Source organism: Phaenicophaeus curvirostris, chromosome 1, assembly GCF_032191515.1.
Source record: "Phaenicophaeus curvirostris isolate KB17595 chromosome 1, BPBGC_Pcur_1.0, whole genome shotgun sequence".
Lineage (NCBI taxonomy): Eukaryota > Metazoa > Chordata > Aves > Cuculiformes > Cuculidae > Phaenicophaeus > Phaenicophaeus curvirostris.
Genome location: NC_091392.1, coordinates 127288966 through 127311117, shown reverse-complemented (window position 1 = coordinate 127311117; position 22152 = coordinate 127288966). Strand labels below are relative to the sequence as shown.

The 22152-nt window shown below is 39.5% G+C and overlaps 1 protein-coding gene across 4 annotated transcripts in view; it reads left to right on the top strand.

The window, feature by feature from the left end:
• Positions 1–226: 226 nt before the first annotated feature.
• Positions 227–22152, top strand: part of CNKSR2 (connector enhancer of kinase suppressor of Ras 2) — a 214623-nt gene continuing 192697 nt past the window's right edge. For 2 of the 4 annotated variants that reach the window (XM_069873859.1, XM_069873869.1), the window contains exon 1: positions 228–509. In XM_069873859.1, coding sequence (XP_069729960.1) covers positions 446–509 — 64 coding nt within the window. In that variant the 5' untranslated portion in view covers positions 228–445. Of the gene's footprint in view, positions 510–22152 lie in introns of all 4 variants that reach the window. The other 2 variants (XM_069873850.1, XM_069873878.1) reach the window with 2 other exon arrangements.

Genomic DNA, 22152 nt, shown 5'->3' with positions numbered 1-22152 from the left:
ACTTGGAGATATTTTCGGGTGGCGGGAGCCGCCTCGTCATTTCCGCCAGGAGAAAGAAAAAAAAAAATAATAATAATAAAGAAAAAAAACGAGCCAGTGTCTCCGGAGCCGAGCGGAGGCGAGCAGAGCCGAGCCCCGGCAGCCCCGCGCACCGACCCCTCGGCGAGGCCGGAGCCGCTGCCCGCGGGGGCGGGGAGCGCCGGAGCGTGCCGCCGCCTCCTCCCGCTTCCTCCTCCTCCTCCTTCTCCTCCTCCTCCTCCTCCTCCTCCCTGCCGAGCCGGCAACATGAACTGAAATCCCCAGAGAGGCGCAGAGGCGGCGAGCGAGCGGAGCGGAGCGGAGGCAGGCGGGGATTTAGCGGCTTTTCTCCTCCCGCCGCCGCGCAGCAGCCGAGCCCGCGGAGCGGCGGCCGCCCGAGCCCCGCCACCCCGAGCCTGCCCCCCTCATGGCCCTCATCATGGAGCCCGTCAGTAAGTGGTCACCCAGCCAAGTCGTCGACTGGATGAAAGGTGAGGAGCGGCTCCGGGGCTCTGCGGTGCCCGACCCCCCCCCCCTCCTTCTCCCCATCACCCGCTCGCACAGCCCCGCAGGTGCGGGCAGCGGCCGCGGTTCGGCTGGGAAGGGGGGAGAGGGGCGTCGGGACCGCACCGACGGGGAGAAGGATGGGGCTGGGATGCAGGATGGGGCTGCGAAGCGGGGAGAAAGGCGTCGGGACCGCACCGCTGCGATGAAGGAGCGGCTGGGATGAAGGATGGGGGCTGGGGGGTCCCGGGGCTGCGACCCTCGGCCGCGCCTCAAGCCGTGGGAAGGGGGCCAGCGAAAGGCTGTGCCTGGGCGAGCCCGGGAGCGCCCGGGCGGCGTCCCCCACCCCCCGACCCCGGCAGCGAGGGGATGCGAGGAGAGCGTCCGGCTGATGCCGTGCGAGATAGAAGCTGAACCTGACGTGGAGGGTTGGGGGGGGGGGGGCTCCCCCGTGCTCGGGGGCAGCGAGGGATGGGGGGAGTCGGGGGGTCGGGTCCGCGCCCCCGCTGCCCTGATGCCGCGGTGAGGGGCGCCCGGTCCGCTCCTCAGGCCAGGGCTGGGGGTGGGGTGGGGTGGGGGGCGATCCCCGTCCCCAGGGGCAGCGTTTAAGGCTCCGTGGCTTTAACATTAGCCTGGAAGAGTCCGCGGCGCTGGCGGGCGTTTGTCCTGCTGCTCTGCTGTTCCCGCTCCCTCACCTGTCCTCCCCCGAGATAAAGTCTAATGAGAATAAAATTTGGGCTTTGCTCTTGTTCTCTGCGCACCGACATGGCTTTAACACTGTAATTTAAGAAAAAAATCTTCTTGCAGTATTCGGGGGGGGGGGGGTGTGTGTTTGTTTTGTTTGGGGTTTTCTTTGGTTGTTTGGTTTTTTTTTGTTTGGTTGTTTTTTTGTTATTACTTTTTAAGTTAGGCTGCAGCTGTGTTTTGAATAAGTCGCTATCTCGTATTATATATCTTTTTGTAAAGATAGAATGACCGGATGGGTACAACTTTTGAACAACTGCTACATTGTGGGAGTTCTTTATAACATACTGCGTGCTACTAATGTGACAGTTTCATCATCCTTAAAATCTCAGGCATATAGCATATGTTTTCAGTTATTCAATCCTGGCATTTATAGCTGTTGAGTTATAATTACATTCAGTAACATACATAGTTTTGCTGTTTCTGAAGCATTCTCAATCCATAGAATAATAATAAAAAGTAATAATGTGGTACTTCACATCCTAAGAAACTAGAAAATATTAATAAAAACCTTGAAGGAGCTACAGATGATCAGTATTAAAAGCAAACCCTTTTCAACTTCAATGTTTTATTACAGCTATTTAGCTTCCAACATTTTTAATTCTGAAAAAAAAATGTGTAGGACTTTTTTCAAATCAATATCTGAGATGCCTCCCCCATATTTTGGGAATGCAGAAAAAATAATGAATTTTCAGGCAGTGCATTTTTAAAAGACTTCAGAAATGCAATACATCAAATACTTTACAGAAATGACAGAGCATACTCTGCTCCTGTAGTGCATCAATATAAAATCACTTATTTAAAAACAACAGGCTGACTTAATGATAACATTAAAAATTGTGAGGCTAGATGAAGGTTTGTGGTTGGGAACCTGTGACTAATGCACGGAGCTGTAGATCTATCTTTGAAAATAATTTTGTGAACTTTACAAAAAAAGCAGTTATTACAATTATGCCTGCTTTTTTGATTGTGGAGCTCCCTTTTCAGTGTTTAACTTGTTCATTTTTGTGCAAATGCTTGATTGTTTCTCTGCAGCACTGAGCTAATAAATCTATGTTGCTTCAAGCTTTCCTTTTTTTTCATTTTGTACTCTGAATTGCAGATGAACATTCATTTAGAGTGAGGTGCAAAGAGATAAAGCACCTGTCTTTTACGAGCACTGTTTGATGAAAACCACCTAGATAGCTGCTAAGGTTTCAGAAGGTGAGCCTGGAAATGAGTATGACCAGCAGCCTTGGGTAGGTCTGGGCCTGTCTGATGGGTCACACCTTCCAAGTTTGAAGGAAGGGCAGTAGTGGACAGAGGCAAGTGGTCTTGGCTAAAACTTCCCTTTCCTCACTTATTGATTGTAGTGTTGCGAATGTCCTTACTGAATTCTGGGTGAAGAAATGTTCTTCTGCTACTTGAAACACATTGTCTACAAGAAATTAGATTTCTGAAAGTCTCAAAAATAGCTTATGTTTTACGGGGGGCCCAAGACAGTTCAATGAGTAAAACATGAATGTGTCTTTGTTATAAGAACTTTGGGGTGCGTTAGTGGGCCTTGCATTAGTGGAAGTCAAGTCTGGTTTGCATAAATTACATTAAACTTCAAGATGCAAGAATGTTTTGCTGAACTACTGGGGTTATTTTACAGAATTATAAATGTTGAACTCTGTTTTAACCTTCTCCTTGAAGTAAGTGCCCTGCTACATAATATGCCTTCTCAGAGCAGCTTTGTAAAGAGCATTCTTCAAAATAGATTTCTATGTTCAAAGCAAAAATCTCTCCTGAAAAAGGAAAATCCTACTGTTTAACATTGTTTACAGTTATCTGAAAGTAAGGGGAAATGAAACACTTTAGATTTTATTGCTCTCAATGTTTTTGTGATGGTCTTCCTAGTATGACCTGAGCGTTTGCAATAAAAGGCCTTGTCTGGAATTCTTTATTTAAGCAAAAGAGCCATTACCTAGGTGGCATTTTGTTCAGGGCAGTGATAAAGCATCGTGCCAAATATTAAAAGATGTGAGAAACGAAGACATGGCAAATATTCCTACTCAAAAGTGTTACATAAAAGTGCTGAGCTCTGGGGTGGATGGCTGGATAGGGAGCAGGCTCAAGATCACTGGTATTCATGGAATAAAGTACAATCTTTCCAATGTCTTCTCATTTTTTAATTCCTTTATATACATGGCTGGTCTATGGATCCTTTAATGGCCTATGGACTCTAACACTGTTGAGGTGGGCAGTTGCGCCTGGAATTGGTTGTGCAAGTAAGCAACTACCTAAATTTTGACCTATGTACATTAAGAAGTCTTGGACCAGTGTACTAGTTAAAACTTGGCAAATTAAAAGAACAAAAGGAGTGGAACCTGTGTCAGCATGTGAGTTTTTGTATGATTTAAAATGAACTCTCTGACAGAAGATTAACTGTTGTAGAGCTGGAAAAAGAGCAGATGGATTAGCTCATCTCTCCCACAGGATGGCATATTGTATGTGGAGGATAAAATGAATATTTAAATTGGTTCAAACTGTATTATTTTGCTTTTCATCTATTTAATACTAATTTTAAAGGCCCTGCATGGATCAGTGAGCTGAAACTATGTCAATCACCTCCTCTGCCTCCCCTTTAGAGGACATGTGTGGATTCCACTGCCGCATTGCAAGATGTTGACATGTTGCATAGGCGAGCATCGTCAAACGTCATGGCTTTCACTGACTCAGGAAGGGAACATCTCAGATACATTTTAGATTTCTGAGGTGCTGAGAAAACTTGAAGACACACAGTTACTTTCCAAACATCAATATGTTTTTAACCCAGTTTTATAATTTAACTTCTTTTGACTGAGGTTGTTTATAATGGCTGTAGTTCAGTAAGGTCTTGCTGCTTTTAACAGTATTCTAGTTTTAATTCAGTACCAATCTCTCAGTGGCAGAATCTATTCAAAAAGGCAATCCACCTGGAAAAATCAATGTTATTTAAACTAACAAAGCTTAAGTATTTATTTTTTGTTTGCAGAATGACAGCTCATAGAGCTTATACTGAGCTCATGCCGCTTAAACTGTTGTAACAGTAGTCATACTCAAGAAGCTGACATCTGAGGCATGGAGTTGCTCTAAAGGCTTCTAATGCTAAGGAATGGGGGCTTTTTACCTCTATAAAGTCTACTCTACCTGTGTTTAGAAGGATGTAAATATTTAGAAGGACTAGGGTAAAAGAAGGAGAAATATGAATGTGCTAGCAAAGCAAAAGCGGAGTGCAGAAGTTCCCCATTTGGATGATTTCATATTACATGGATTTAAGAACTAATTTTCTACCTGCTCTTCATGTACAGAAGACACTCATGTCCATTTTCAGCAACCTGTGTGTTTGCATGGAGTTGTCATAGGCTGCCGACAACTGTGCTCCGCTTAGTATAACAGGAATTACATCTTACTTGTCAAGAAAATGCAAGAGTTTGTTGGAATGCTTTGAAACAAATGACTCTAAACCTTAATAGCGATTTTAAAAAAAAATGTTGCCATGGGGATCTTTTTACTCCTGTTTCTGCATGTGCAGAGCCCAAGGACTTTTGTGGCAACACCCAGGTCCTGCTGCAGTGTCTGAACCATTAGGTAGTAACCGGGAAGTTCATCAGTGAAGGTGCAAAGCCCCTCACAGTGCTGGGGTCTATCAAATGGATTTAGGTTTTACAAACTGTAAGAATGGCTCCTGTATTCAGGGTCGTTATCAGACCTATCTCATTTTTTTTACCTTGGCTTTCTCTAACAATGACCGTTAGGGGTAGGGTTTAGGAGTGTACACTGAGTTATAACACTATGAAGGCCTGTGAGCATCTACTTAATGTAGAGAGGAGGTGTGCTTGTACACACATATGTGCCTCACTCATTTTGGGCTTTCAGTTTTGTTCATCATTTTGGTTTTTTTAGTGGTTTATTGAGTTAAAGATGCTTCCTTATGCTACTTACCTTCATATTGCTTTTGGTAGGGCGCTTAATAAATGCGACTGTTAGAAATAATACAGAAAAGGCTGAATTGTCTCATGGAAACAAAACTGGATATTTAAGCATATGAAAAATACTTGGATTGTGAAACCTTAGTTCCTTGTGTAGCTTGTGTAGATGACTGATGAGCTGCAGAATAGTCATCAACTTGAATAGTCATTGCTAGGTGCCATATGTTGAATAGATCAAGTGTTTTACAACATCTCAGCATTAAAACTTTTTTCTTTCTCCCAAGAAAAGCAAACTGAATTTTTTCTGTATCAGAGTGTACATATAGTACTGAATTAGCTTTGAAGTGATGCTATTAAATGGAGTTAGGACTTTTACTGTAATGCTTAGCAAGAAAAGTTGTAGACAAAATATGAAATAGTGTCATAGTTGGAGCATAATTATGATGAACTCTTGAACTTTTGATTTTATAGATAGTTACTCCATTTGTAAGAAACTAATAAGAATTTAGTAATGTGAGTTGGGGTTCTTTTCGGAGAGGGGAGTTTGTACGAAGACTGATAATCAAGAGTCAAACTGTGCTATTCCAAACCCTAGTTTTAAGGACTCCAGCTGTAAACCTGTCCTGAAAGCAGTGCTGGGAGATCTCTCTCTTTAGCTTGTTTGTTTTTCCTGTGGATCTCTCACTTTTTGCTTGCCCTTCTGACATTAGGGGTTTTAACAGTATCAGTGGCCACCACATCAGTCACTGTGATGTGCTTTAGAGCATCTTGTTCTGTGATTAGAAAACCTCTCTTGCCATTGTTTATTAGCAGAGAATGAATCTGCAATTGAGACTAGGATGTGACAAAGCCTAACAGTCCTGGTGTTGCCATAGCAAATGCAATGTTACATAAGCAGCCACTCTGCAAATACTTCATGCAGCTACATTTTAGGCGTATCGTGAGAATTCATTTCTAAATTAATGATCTTTTCAGGAGGGAGCTTTCCTAGATGAGGTGATCTCACTCACTCCAGAAATTGATGTGCTAGTTGTGAAGCTCTTTTAGCACTGCCCGTTTACACCTTAATTTTGTTTGAACATATTGTTCTGTTTCTGAAACATCTGTTAGTTTAAATATGGCCTCACAATATGTTTTCTCAAGTATTTTTTGCAACATTTCAGTGAAGCCCTGTGTTCTGATCTTATTCAGATTTATTTGCAGTATTAAGCCAAGCAATTTATAAATGCCTTTTCTGGTTAATGGGCATCAAGAATTTTGCAAGGCAACTGTATAAACCAGATCACTTTTCAGATGAGAATTTTGAAATATATATACAAATGTATTTTTAGAATCATTGCAAGTAGTTGTCTTTTAGTGCTCTGGCAATAATAAACCAGGCAGTTTTACCTTCTAAAACCCAAACTGGCAAATGGTCTAGCCTGTCTGTCTGATCCTCGGAAGTGTAGATAACCATTTAATCTCAATAAAGTTACCACAGCATTTGATTGTACTGTATTACCTATTTCCAGAGCAATAGGGAAGATATCTTTCCTGAGAAAATTCATCATGTGTAGGCTTGCATTCAAACCTGTGCAACCAGGAGAATAAGAAAGGTTGTTCCTCAGGCTTCCTTGCTATTTTAATGCTGATTTTAGGGTTTTCTTCCAAGAAGTTACCATTTCCTTATCAGGTCATAGGATAACTATCTATGATCACCTGTAGCAAACATTTACCTTTAGCAGCAGCGTAACTTAGCTTTAGATTTCTAGATCCAAATAAAACAAAACTGTGCTAGTACCACACTTGCTGCTTAAATAATTTATTTAACGAAATCTTTAAACCTTCAGTTTAGAAGATGAATAGTTACCAAGACAAACGATGTAGGATAAAGGTTCTGAAACGCTTTACTAAAAAAAAATGGAAATCTGGAAGGGCAGTGTCATGAAATTATGAAATTCTGCATTTTCTTCCTTCTTTTCTTCCAGCTTTTCAAATGAGACCACTTTTCCTAAAAAGGTGAAGTAGGGAGAAGGACATGAGAAGGCCCAATATTAGGCCCATGTTGTAGTCAAAATGCAGAAGAAAGCAATTTTCACATGAATCTATTTGCAGCACTGTGCAGGGAGTTTAATTTCTTCTTGTGGGACAGTTGGACCTAGCAGGACATTTGCTCTTAAGTTCAAAATAGCTGACGGTCCAAGAGTAAGCATCTGCTGCTCCTCGTAATGTTCCTTTCCTGCAATCAAAGGGTGAAGGGCTGGAGGACACAGGTGCACCCAAGATTTGGAATGCTGCAGAGCATCCGCTTGTACACACATTTCACCCTCCCGCCTTGGGTTGGCAGATCTGTGGTAGATGAAACAAATTTTTCCTTGAGGCTTCCAGTGCAGGCATTTCTCTTATGCAAAGAGAATTCAATATATCAAGTATTTTTAAAGCACTGGAGGCTTGAAAGTCTGGCCCCTTTTGTTCTGCTTATCTGCCAAGTAATATTATCATTGAATAAATAGCTGAGTATATGATCTTGTAAAGTGCTCGGTGTTTCCAGTTTACACTTTAAGTAGAAATTTAGGGCACTTGGTACCTTAGCTGAAGTGCCTAGAACAGTAATTTCAAAGTGTTTGGCCTTAGATGATTAACATCTGCTACAGTACCATATGGTGGGAAATTCCAAGTAGACTGTTAATTAATATATGAGTATAGCAGAGTAAGCCGTAATTAAACTATATTCAGATGAAATGTATTATTTTAATGTAGTGGAATGCAAAATACTATACTTTTGTATTATATCTTTTCTGTTGTGTGAAGAAGAGAGCAAAAAGTTGACGGGAATTAAGTTTGGTTTTAAATTGAAGGTTCCAGTAGCTTTTTTAAATAAATGGTTTAACACTTGCATCAGAATCAAGCATCCATTGATTTTAGTGGGACAGGGTTGTTGTTTGGTAATGCTGAATTTTTGATAGTGAATGCTGTGGACACTCCTCTGCTAGGATTTTATTGGTGTCCACTGTCCAGCCAAGCTGCGCAAGCATGTCAGACATAACTTCAGATATCACTGGCCAAAATGCTCTGGAGGAGTGTTGGAGTGAGACTTCCTCCTCAGCACTTTTGTATTTGGAAGGATGAACATACCCATGGATAATGCTGAGCAGCTGGGTAGGTCACCTCTAAAGGGCTCTTGCCTCCCACAGAGGATGATCATTGGCTGCGTAGAAGTTTATAACATTGCTGTTTTTGTTAAAATGTAGAATTTATTTTTAGTGTGGCCACATCCACCAGTTGCCAAGAGCTACAGCTACAAATGACCTATTTTAAAATAGATTCTTCTTCCCTTTTCTTTTTCCCTTCTCTCACGATAATCTTCATGTCAGTAAGAAGGTGAAGAAAACCTTCCTTGTCATAATGAGGCCAGGTAAATATAGGTAGGACATGCCAGTGTTGTCTGTGTAATTCACTAGATGGCATTCTTCCCTCTGAGTCAGCACTGAAACCATTCATGGGAAACCATTCACGGGAATGACAAGAGACCCTTGTGTTTTTCGTGAGACATGAACCTGAAATCTTGGCTAGGTGTAGTTACTGAAGGCTTGCTGGCATTCTTCATAATGGTGGGAAAGTTAACTCTAGTGCCCTGATTAAATTACATGTTAATAATTGAAATCTTTGTAACTGGACTCCCTTTATTGATATCCATGACTGAGATGTGCCTTCCTTACTGTCTTTAATTGCATTGTAGTTTTGTTCATTGCTTTTGCACAGTTGATACTTTGATTTGCAAGGTGCAGTGCAGTTCTTGTCCTTGCTTTGTTTCAGATTTTCAAAAAATAGTGACGGAGGGATCTGTTGAATGCAAAGGAGAAGTTGCTCTCTGAAAAAATAGCTGTCAGCTGTTGTAAATCTTCACTTGTCCTGCTTTGTGTACACGTTTTAAGCACCAAACACATAGCAATTTCTTTCTTGTCTTATTCTGATTAAAGTATGACTGAAGTATGAGGTGAAATATCCAATAAGTACCTCGTTGTGTGTCCAGTACTGGTTGACTTCTGGCTGGCTTGTTCACTCTTTCTTTATGGACAGAGCCATGTGCCCTTCTCCATTTCTCTTTGGTGGTCAAGCATGTCTCTTTTTGGTAGACTTTGTTTTATAAGGGCTAGTATGAGAGAAGATACAAATCTGCTAGCGTGTTTTTATTCTTGTAGTCTCCTTCTGCTTGTTTCTAAAACTTTCTGTAAGGGCACGGTGATGAAGTGGTCCTTAATTCTTTTCAGAGGGAGGTTTATTGCCCTTTTCAAATATTGTGGTCTTCAAATATTTTCAGATAAAAGTAACTATATGTTATTTTAACATAGAATGTGGAGGCTTATTGTTTCTTCCATTTCTCTTTATGTTTTTTTTTAGTATAGTCTTGAGTTTTGTGCCCCACAAGTCCTCTTGAAAATACCTGTGATGATTGATTTCACTGCTGTGTACTGGACTTCAAAATTAGATGTAGTTTTCATTATTTCAGCGGTTATTTCATTCCGTGTTTTAAAACATATGGATCTTAGGTTTTTAATGCAGTCTGTGGTCAGAAGCCTATTTCTGGAGCCCTGATAACTGAGTCCAAGAGCACAGTGCAGTGTGAATAATTTGTCATGCTCTGTATGTGGATTTGAGAGGGAGAAGTTCAGCCTGAAAGCGTAATCATTGCACATAAGGAATTTCCATGTCTCAATCTGAATGTTTGAAGGAAAGAGGACAGTTTATTATTAGAAAAATAAGGAAGTTAGGCATATGGCATTACCTGAGAGCAAATAAACTCATTTTTTAAACGGACTGGATATTTCATAGCCTTCAAATGCTATGAATGAATGCTGTGAACATTTTAAATGTCTGCTTTAGCAATCACATTACTGGCTTAGAATTTGAATGTTTCCATGAGTTTTGGTGAAGCTACCCTTAGCAACTATAGAAAGTAAAATGGTGCATATGTAAACATGACACTTCTGTATTCCTAATATTTAGTGTATTTCCTTGTGTGTGTTTCTTTTTCCCTTTAAATAAAGGATTTGGTGTTCCTGGTAACTACCTTGACTTGAATAAGACAGCTGAAGAGTTGTGGCAAAGCTAATGAAGGAGTGCTAGCCCTCTCCCTGATGGAAGTGTCAGCATTTGATATGGTCTTAACAGCTTACCAACCTAAGATCCTGGGAAAAATGAAACACGTGGTACAAGACAAAAGCTCACTTTTTTCTGTGAAAATATGCTCCATGTACTACATAGTATTCATTAGATGAATAAAAGATGAAGTTTGTTCTGGAAGGCTAAAGGTAAATAGGCAAATTATTTACTAAAAGTTTAGAAAGCTGGTTCACAAGGACCTCACTGGTTCTTTGCTTGTTCTGTCTTGGTCAATAAAACCCTGTTCTGCTACTTATTTGGACATCGTCTAGTTTCTCTCTTCCATCCTAACCATTGTCCCTCATCTCACTGTAAGCCATACTGAATTATTCAATTATGAAGTGGAGGTAACTAATGCTAATGTGATATGATTGAGTAAACCTGAACAGACTGGACAATTAGTGACTGTCTCTGGCAGCATTATCAGATAACAGGGTTGTATGTCCTCCTGAAACCGTTGCTTTCCAAAGCAGAGTGCAGTGGTGTGCTGCAGAGTGGCTGACTGGGCATCCAAATGCCAGATATTGTGGAATGGGGGCTTGATTTTGCTTGATTTTGCTTGATCATGTCCTAAGTGTTTCCCCTCTGCATATCTGTGCAAACTACTGTGTAGGGGCAAAAGTACTGTCTGTGTAATAGAATGACTGAAAAGATAACTTTGATATGTGAGGCATTTCTTAAAAAAACCCAAAAATTAACTGAAAATTTGCTTTCTAGCTGAAGGTAGAGCTGAACACAAACTTTGCTGGCCAGTCCCTTAGTAAAAATATGATTAAGACTTTTGTTTTAGAAAATGCTTTTCAGTTGATAATGTATTGCAGGCTGTGGCAAGAACGGTGACATTCTAGATCCAAAGGAAAAATGAATGTGCTCATAGCTCTTCAGTTGCATATATATGAAATTAATTCAACTAACAAGCAGAATTAAATAAAAGCTAGGAAGTGTAATGCTGTCTTGTCATTTCTTTCGATTTCCTCACTTTGTATGTGCTAAGTAATGTGCTCTGCCTCTTACAAGGTAATTGACTTGTATTTATCCTAGGAATTAAAACTGTAAATCTGAAGCCTGTACCTTTTCATGAATTCCGTAAAAAGTTTCCTGCAGAATACTGTTTTGCCAAATCCTAGTAAATCAAAATCTCCCACAAGAAAGAATTACAGTGAGACCTCTGAAGGAAAAGATTGATGTGTGTTGGGATTTAGTTTCAATCGATGATAGAATTGTTTCTAAAATTACAGATCTATCTAATTTACTTTTCTTTTGATAGAATCTTTGAAAGTGTTGTGGCAGTTCACAAAGTTGTAGCTCAAAGTTTTTGAGTTCAAAGCATCTCAGTAATGTTAAATGTTATGACTGTACTCTCCAGTAAGAAAATGGCTTCCAGGTTACAGTAATTTAAAAATGAGCAGATAGATAGAAGTAGGTTTTTAGTGGCATGATTAGATATTTAAATATCAAGAGGTCATTTGTTTATATCTACTGCTCACTGTTTTAGGATTTTTGTGTGATTATGGAATTGTACTAAATGGTAAGTGTTTTAATGGTAAAAATCAGCTATCAATGTTGAGAATAATAAATCTATGTAGCTCCTCTAGAAGAAGGCACCCTTCTTGCTTGTAACCAAGCACCATAAAAACAATTGACTTGAATGAACTTTTGATGAGTTCTTAAATATGCTCTCTTTAAAGTTATTATCATGTGACAGATGGAGATTAAACTAGCTAGGAGTTCAGAGAGGTCAGATAGGGCCAACTATAAAGCGTTGTCTGCCTGGGGTTTTTTTTTTTTTGGTTTTTTTTTTTTTTACTCTTTCCCCCCACCCCTCCCACCCCTACCCTTAATGACTTTTTGCTGTGGCATATGTGACTATTTAAGTTTGCTCTATGTGCTGTAATCCAGTTGCTTTGTAGTCAAATGAATGTAAGATTTTGGGGGTTTTATTTATTGTTAATTGTAGCTGTTGGGGGTTTTTTTCATTAAATGTGCATATTTAATTAGGATATGTTATTAAAGATTAGATTCTTACAATTGGATGCTTGCCAGCTCTTGAAATGAAGTCATGCTTGTCAGGAGATAGATAGTAAATAATAAGCTTAGTAAGGTTTAAAAGATGTGTCTTGCAAAACATTAGCCCCTGTAATGAGTGCAAAGTGGCAACAGCATATCAATATCAATTGGTTTTCTCCAGTGGTTCCATTTGCATATGAGTTTTCTTAATTTGAATTAAATTTTCTTTTGCCAGTTTAATGAAACAAGCAAGAAGAGATGTTTGTCTTTTGAGAAACCAGTTTCCCATTCCATAACAAAGACTTGTTTTGAAATGAAGGGGAACAATCTGACTTTCATACAATATCGTGTAATCTCTGCTCCTAAAACCATGTTAAAACTAAGAAACTGCTGTTCAGCGAGTCCCCATTTATCTCTAAGGGGGAGTCTTGGATTCTCAGCTTTGCTTTTGAGACTGTCTATATTATGTTCTTAATTTTAACCAGTACCTTTTAATACTCCTGGGAGCAAGGGCTTGCAGCATAAGGTTCCCTGTGCTCTGAACTACCTTGAGCATCCTGGCTGGTGTACATGTGCATGTGGCTGAGTGCCCAGGACAGTATTGGCAAGAATGGGATTTGGAGACAAGGATGGGTCTGTCTCCATCCTAATTTGATCAACAAAAGTCTGCAATCATACTCTGAAAGATAAAAGAGCGGCTTTTGATGACTGTGGTCTTAAATTCAGGCATCTAATTTCTGTGTTTTAAGTGCGTGAGTCTCTCCTTGGGTCTGGACAGACTAACTCCTTGGCTAACAGTCTGTGCAGTGGGTTTTCATAAATGTTTCTGATGTGTCCCCCAGTGCCTGCGGGAGAAGGGGGAGCTGGCATAGCCCTTTTTTGGGATGTACGTTTAGCCTGAAGCAAGGAGGAAAGCGGGAACAAAATGTTGGATACAAATATGTGATATGGAAAGCAGAGTAATTTAAGTGAGGAGAGAAAAAAGGCTTACTATGCATACCTACATAGTTTCAGTCACTTTGGTTTTATTTTAGATTATTTTTTCATTATTTCATTTTTTAAGTTATAGTCAAAACATCTTTGAAATTGCATGTGTAAAATGCATAAGTGCTTGACTTGGGACCCATGTGGTATGAGATGTGATCCTGGGAAAGAGAAATTGCCTTTGCTAATGAGCAAATGTTTCACTAAGATTAATAAAAGAAAATAAACCAAAACAATTAATAAAGAAAATCTCCCATATTTCCTAATACAAGGATGCATACCAAGTAACCAAAACCTGTAGTATCTGGTGCTGAAACTAAGTAGCCATTGCGCAAAGTAACAGCATATTGCTGTGGGTACCACGCTGCTAGAGGCCGTTTTTTTTGGGTAACACACAAATCTTTTGTACTCAGTACTGGAAGGCCTTAAAAATTCTACATTTCATTTTGTAAGAAACTTATCTCAGATGTCCGAACAAAATTACGGAACATGGTTCATTACGCTGCTAAATTTTTTCCCGTGCGCTGTTGGACCGTCTGTATTGTTCACATTGCTGGGGGGTTACCAGTATTTCAACAGCAGGTGAAGGGGCTGCTCATCACCCACTCTGTCCCAAGTCCTCCGGCTCCTCCTCCTCATTCTAGGGGAGGGAGAAAGTTAAATGCCTTGTGTCATCTTTACTTTAAGTGCACTGAAGCATTTCTAACTGACTGGCTGCTTTTTTTAATGAAAAAAAAAATTGTCTTGTAACAGCTTTATATACCTAGCTGATTAAAACCACTCCATTATATTACTCTCCAGGTATCCTGTTTGGTAGGCAGAAATTGTTTGCACTTTGGCAGATTCATTTCTTGTTGATGTTGGTTTTATAAGACCCTGCTGTCTTAGACTTGTATGACTTAGAAATAATAAGGCATTAATGCATTTTATATATTGGAAAATACAAAGATTTGTTAATCATTAACACAGAAAACATTTTCAGTCTGTTTAGCTGTATCATAAGATACAGTTTGTTCTCTGTGTGTACATGCTTCAGCTTTATGGCGAGGCTAAGTTGAATGACATTTAGTTTGATACGTGGAGCTCGGGGATGTGTTTTGAATAAAGAAATTTTTACAACATGGCATGCCTTTGCTAGCAACCTTTTTAAAAGCTGTCAGGCAGGAAAAATGTCCTGGTCTTACTGAAGAGGCAGGATTGTCTGTACTTTCTGAGGCACTCAGTGTTGGTTGATGCCCTTTAGATTATTTGAAGCCTTGTATGTTTTTCCAGTGGTTTCCTCGCTGCGGTGCTTTGTTTTCTTCCATACGGACCTGAAGTGTGCACAGGTGGGATTGAAGACTGCCATGCTGCCTGTCACTCCTGATTTAAGACCTGGAGGTCTGAGGAACTTCACCCAGCTGAGAAGCCAGATCAGCTGTTGAGATGGAGCCACCTTCTAGACAAATCATGTGTGCCCTGTTTTTCCACATACCTCTTTCTTGAGCCAAAAGCTGTGGGGTAGACTGAGGATTAACAACCCCAATAACTCCTGTACCAGCTGTCAAGCAGTCCCTTGACAAATTCTCTAGTGGTCACGTTGGTGGAGATTCACATTGAAAAGGGAAAAAGTAATTATTAGCAGCTTAAAATTTCGCAGATGAGGTTTATGTTTGGTATATTGTTGCTGACTCTGTTGAGCAAACAAGTTGGGTTCTTTTTGTGATTACAAAAGTCTTAAAAATTATGACCAACCACCCAAAGGGAGGGGATGGAGAATGGCACGAGTAGGCACTTTGCTTCATCCCTAAGTAGAGAATCATTCACCAAGGATGCTACAGCCTGAAAAGCACAACAGAAAAGGTGAATTGAATTATTGTGTAGGTTATTTGGAGGGAGAGATCTGGTAACCAAATGATAATTGCACATACTTCTGGCTGAGCAGTAGAAGCTGTCACAATTTGCCATCTGGTTTGCCATTATTCTGACTGAATGTAGGAGGGGTGAAAGTGTTTGTAATTCATAACGCGATATTTTGGGAGAGACATGGTGCTGGAAACCAACCAGATGGGTGCCCGTTATGTTAGGCTCTCTAACATGTAGTCCCTCTATAACCTAGTTTGTTTTACATGATAAGAGAAAGGCAGTATATAAACAGAAGGAGGAAGAAGAGGACTGCAAGCTTTTGTTTAATATAGATTATCTGATTAAATTATTTTGAGTAATAGGAAACTGGTATAAAATATCTGCCTTCTAGTTCAGTTTTGATCTTGCTCAGTGCTTATCACTCTTACAAGGATAAGCGAGAGACTACAAAACAAATTTGTGCTGATGAAAAATAAACAATTACACCATCAAAATCTATTTCAGAAGATCCTTAAAGCTGTATGAGAATTATCAGTGCTTTGACAAAGTAGTGCTACATTGTGTTGCTGTGGATATTGGCTGGATTTGCAGGAGGGACTTCAGTACTTATACCTCAGTAAGTTACCAGTTGTGAGTCAGGTCATAATAGGACTTCAAATATTTTTGAAAAGTGCTCTGCAGATAAGTTTAATACATCATTTATTGAGTCTGCATAGTACATTTATGTGTTAAAACAAGCTTAAAATATCCATTTGGGTCCTGAAGAGTATTCATCATTAATAATGTCACAGCAAACATTTTCATTCTTGTAAGCTCTAGCTTTTATTTGTACCGGTATGTGTGATGGGTTTTAAAGGAATGTTTTCAAGGGTATTTGTGAACTTTGTAAAGGAAAATTTGAAATGACATCATTTTACAGATTGAGACTAAGCCTTTTCTGTTTTTGAGCTTGCATAAGAGAACTGGTGATATTAAAATATCAAGACTGGTAGGAAAAGAAGCCAACAGATTTTTCCATAAAAAATATAGAAAAATGAAGTAACTTATGCAATGTTTCTTGAATAATCCATGTAACATTTATCTTCTTTCATAATGGTTACATATTATGGAAGATGTTTATGGCATTTACCATACACTAAGGAATATCACAGGGAAGAGCAGGTTAGAGGCACTTTATGTTTTTGGTAGAGTGACTAAATGAAGGTCTTCCCTGGCTCTTGCTTTAGCTTCCAGTTGAGCAATTACTAGTGTAGGCACTAAGCTCCTGATGCACAAGCATCTGTGCAGCAGTCTCTGTGGCCGTGCTGGGGCTGAACTGGTGTAAAACTGCTGGTGGATGGGGGAGGCGTCTCTTGCCACAGCCCTGTGCTTCCCTGGAGCATTCATGGATTATTAATGTGCTCACCGGGGGTGAAGTTACCTGGCATATGAGACAGGTCTGCATCCAAAGAAAGTGAGTGGTAGACTCTCGTGATTAACAAAGAAACTTTTTTCATGTTGGTTAATCTGTAGAAGGCAAGGGGGGTTTAATATCGTGGTTTTAATTAGAGTTAGGTTTCTGAAATTGATGGCTGCTTCTGTACAAAAGTGTGGACTGTGTGGAGCAGAGGGAAATCAGAAAGCCTCCTCAGTAGGTTGGCATGAGCTGAGGCACCTGGGAAGTCTTCTGAGAAGGTTCTATAAAGAATAACTCTGTATAAGCAGCGCTTAAGCTACCATGTCTGCAATATTCTGATTCTGACTCAAGCAAAACAAAAAAGTGAAGTTTATTCATCGCTCTATCGTGTAGCGAGAAGCTTTGTAATAATTGACATATTTGTCATATTTTGAACATTCATTAGCACTTCAGATTACCTATTAAAGGACATGAAGTGTTTAATCACCACGTCTTTTCTTGTTAGCAGCAGTCACTAGTGCAATGCTTTTTTTAAAAAAAAATTGTAATGAAGTGGAAAAAAAATTGTACTTTAACAATTCTATTTGGTATACAGCAATTTCAAGTGTTGAGATTACTGACCTAAACAAATTGCATTTTCTTCTCCCTGAAATAATGGTTTTTAAACTCTTGAAATCTTAAAATAGTAATAAAATAATTATAAATCTCATGCAGAAGCCTGGAGGTTCCTCTTTTACGGCCTGTAAATGGTTGGGCATTTTTAGTGTTTGGTGCAAAGGTGAATACTTCTACACATGACTGAAACTAATTTTTACTCATCTTCTAAAGGTCTACTATTTAATGGAATCTAGATGTAATGATTGTAAAGATTGGTTCTGTAACACTGATGTGTTCATTGAATTGCTTTTTTCTTCTGTTACTAGTTAGCTATTTAAAAAGCTGTTTGGGATAGACTTTGACTAACTTTAAAAAGGCACTCTGTCAATTATGACTTAGAGGAAGATTTATAAGCCTCAGAAATCCTTAAACTACTGAAGTGCAGTCTTTTATTATGTTTTCAGCTTGATATTCACAAGGTTCCAAATAACAGTAAAATAATACAGATATTATTCAGGGGACTGTAATTGCTGGACCTTCTTAAATTGAGAGCTATACCTCTGCACAGAATTGGCTTTTAATCAAAATAATTTTCATGTAGCTTTTTGTATTCTAAGAAATGTATGAAAGGATAAAAGCAAACACTCATTTTTAATGGTATATTCCAGGAAATTCTGAAGGGCATGTCATAGAAAATATCGGTGAAAGCTTGCTAATAAACCCCCGTCCTTCCTCTTGTTATTCTAAATGGCCAAAACCTGCTCCAAGCCTTGGTGGAAGAAGTCTTCACAATGAAATTGTGCTGTAAGGATTTCTGCTAGCTTTGCTCATCACAAGCATGCAGGCAGCTCTGTAGCTGCAGCTATGTCCTGACAGTGCATATACACATGGCGTCCCACCCCACCCCACAAAGAGGGGAGAAAGCAGGCTGAAACACTGGATGAAAATGAGAAGATAAGGGCTTCTTGCAGCTTCTCCCCTGGCCTTGTGGGGTGTGGGTGGTTGACTGTCTTACTTGCTGCACAGGGAAGCTCTGAGAAAAGGTCAGATGGGTTTTGCATAGATATAGGGGTTGGTCACAACAAAGTCTTCCCCAGCTGGAACAAATGCAGTGAAGGACCAAAAGTACCCATGCTGCAAGGCATGGGCTGGGGAAGAATAGCAGCGGGTTTGTATTTGGGAATTAGGGATGAAAGAGGGGTGACTTTTGTGGCTGTTGTTCCCACTTGCATTGGTGAGTTGAGACCAGGCTAAGACACACTTCTTCCTCCTTGGCCTCAGCCACCTGTGGAGAAAATGGACTGCAAGTGATGATTTCTGAAATCAAAAGGCCTTAGAAAGAACCAAGATACAGAAAAATAGACTTGTTTCCTACAAATGGTAAATAGTAAAGATTTCTTTCAGAAGTGACTGTCAAAACCTGACCAAGAAAAACAATACTGGTTATGTTTTTCCTTCGTGCCAATGGGTTACATTTTCCTATTGGCATTTAGAGAATGCTGAGTGATGAAGACTGCCTTTGCAGAAGAAAATCTTCTGCTCTCTGGAGCTTCTTCCATGCAGCGAGGGGGAAAAACCACCTCTCTGCAGGCCTTGCTGAAGTGTGACTTCAGTGGTAAATGGTGTGGAAGGTGAAATTGAAGAATAACATGCAAACAAAACAAGGTCACTTATTGCTAGAACTAAATATATATTTGTGGTCTTGTCAATATGGAAAATCGGGGAAGAAGGACTGTGTATACATCATAGCCTGTAGAGTGCTAAAAATATGTTTATCCTTAGCAAAGTGTCTTAAGGTCTCAGAAACCATGTGATGTTCCAAGCATCTCACAAGGAGATATTTGGGATTCGACCTCTTAAGATTGCAGCGCAGGGCTTGAGTTAAAGGGCTTCTTCCCGTGGGCAGTGTGTTGGGTTTTGAGGTTCCACAAAGGATTAACTCCTTGAAACTTGATTACTACAGCTACTGCATGTTCAAAACACTTGCTGATTTGGTGGAGTTTTTTTCTAATACATAGTATGGGTAAGTCTTGAAGACCATATTCAGAAAAAATGGGAAACAAGTTATTCTACAAATATTAAAGCATTTCTGAATAATGTATTCTATATATGACACTAGCTAAAACTGTGTGTTTAATGAGAAAGCTTTGTCTTTAATATCTCCAAATGCTGATGCTTTTGAGATTTTCACAATATTCTGAGGTAATTACATTAATTTCTGAGAGGAACTGTAAAGGGCATACTTAGGCCTGATGTTTGTACCTACTGTAATATCTAGTCTCTGCCTGCTAAAAGCTAAAGGGACATTAGTAACTGCAACTTTCTACTAGAACTATAGCTTTGTCACCTAACAAGATGTGCAAGCTCAAACATAGAAAGTATTAGTGTATTCTACATTAGTTTCGATAGGAGTATGCCTGTGCTTGAAGTTAAAACCATGGATGGTCTCAGAAATGAGACCCATGTTTGAGAACTACAGTGTAGCTGAGGTACATGTACCTTGGAAACCTTACTCTAGTGATTTTCTGATTCTGACTTTTTTATTTATGCAGTGTTAATATTGCATATATGCTAGCATATAGCATTCCATTTGCATGTAGATAGTCCTTAGTTGCTGTATTGAGGGTGGTATGTTTCTGAGTTGCCAAGAGCTGTGAAAATAATGTAATAATGTATAGTCCTGCAACAGTACTCATGTACTGACACTGTTCCTCTGTTTTATCTGGGATGAAAGCTTTACTTTCTGGGAAGCTAAAAAAAGCTGTTGCTCTTTTTTGTGTCTGTACCCTCAGAAACATTTTCTAGTTATTCTCATCCAAGGCATTCTTAAAACATTACTTTCTCATTGCTTTTATTTAATTGCTTTTAATTGTTTTACAATATTTTGGCATTCATGGAATGTTTTGTTCCTCAAGATAGGAATAGGCCTTCTTGAGATGATTTAGAAAGTACTGTTGCTACCTGCTATCTTAGCTATAAAATTAAACTTTTTTTTTTACTTATTTAAATTCTTTCAAAACTCAAAAATGTTTGGGGCTAATGATTTAAGTTGGGCTGTGAAAACCTCTAATCTTCTGCATCCGAATTAGCCTTCCTCATCCTATGTGCAGAAAGGAGGGGAGAGACATTTTGGGATGAAGTTCAATAGGATCAGGCCAAACATTGAAAGATTGTTTGCACAGCTGTGTCTAAGCAGTGACCAAACTGTTAAATGACCTAGAGGGGAGAAAATGAATAGAAACTCCTGTTGGCCAGGGGACTGAGTTTCCTGGACAGTGCTCAGGACGTTATGAAGTCATTGCACAGGCTGGGTCAAGGTTTTTACCCATATTTTCCTCTTGCACTTAGGAATTATTCATGCTTTGCTTTTTCATAGTAATATCATTGTCTTAAAACATCTGAACAAAAGTCTGTATTGACGAAGGATGCACTGTACTGCACTTACATATAACTTCAATTAAGGAACCTTTCCCTGCCAGTGAACTCATTCACTGATGTGAGAGGAGACAGTGCCTGTATATCTGTCTTGCTTCCTTGCAAATTGTAGATTATGAAACTGGACTACTGAGCAATAATTTAATCAGTGGCATCAGAAGAGCATTAAGCTCCATTAAATGCTGGGTCACCATCAATGTCAGATGAGTATTAAATTATGGCTTGCAACTTAGCAGTACTCATCCAAAAGACAGTGCTTAGGTTCTTGGCAAACATATAACAGTTTATTATGGAACAGATGCTTCAGAGTTTAACATATGACTGAAGTGTCAAGTTGTGTCAGAGAAGATGGGCCCAACATTAATGTGGTGCTCAGACTTTGCGAAACACATTAGAGAATCGCTGTCCACCTGAACGGTGTGAGTTAATAGTGTTTCATTAATAGAATCTCCTGTTGAATACTTGGAAGTCAAAGCACTGCTCTGTCTGCCAAAGACCCGCTTATAGTGTGAATAGGTTATAATAAAATTCTCTTTGCAAGTGGTGGAGATGCAGTTCTCCTGATGGGGAGGGAGGATCCCTACAGGCTGCTTGGAGTTTGAATTTTCTTTCTGGTTCTGGCGCACCATAATATTGCTAGCCTGATATTTAGAGAATGACTTTGAATCCACTACTGCTAGTCACAGATGTTCTAAGCAACAGCAGTAAGGTGAAATGAGAAATGCTTCTTCTGGGTGGTTTCACTGATGTTAGTGGCAACTCTTATGGAGCAGCTAAATCACTAAGGCTCTTGTCAGTCTGCCGTACTGCCTCCATCACTACTATTATAGTGTTCTATTTTTAAATATATTACTATATATAAAAATACATTTATATATATATGCTGTTATACTGTTGTTTTTCTTTTCAAATACATACGAACAACTTGTTGAAATTCTAATACTAAGCTATTAATATTAAAGCTTGAGAATTTTTTTCCACTTTCCTCCCTATTACCATAGTGAAACTGGCTATTATGCAGAGAACCAGCTCCAAAGGGGACTTTAGCAGTGCAGAACCTGTCATGAGAAGAGGAATTGCTTATCTTTATAGGCATTAGAATTACCATTTTCTATCTACCAGTGGTTAACTTTGTGCATGCTTTACTATTAAAAGTGCTGTTATTTCAGAAATAGTTCAAGTTAACAAAGAGATTCTAAAAGAATGAAAGAGTGTTAAAGTATTACTGCTTCTTAACAGGAGGCCGAAATAATCCATAAGCACTAGGATGCATGTGATGCAGTGCAAGATCAGAATACAGCTGATAGATATGTGTTTAACAGACTAGTTGGCATCTAAAATGATGGTGGAAATCATGCATTTGGTACTTTAGAGCGGTTACTTGGAATTAAAGATGTCCTTTGTCTTTCCAAAAAGCCCACTCTCTTAAGTATCACTTAGGTTCAGAGGGTTTCTTTTTAATGAGACCAAAGGAGTTTGTGGCCACTAACAAGGACAGTTGTTTCATTCAGACTTTAGTGAAGAGGAGGAATTCATGCTAGGTCA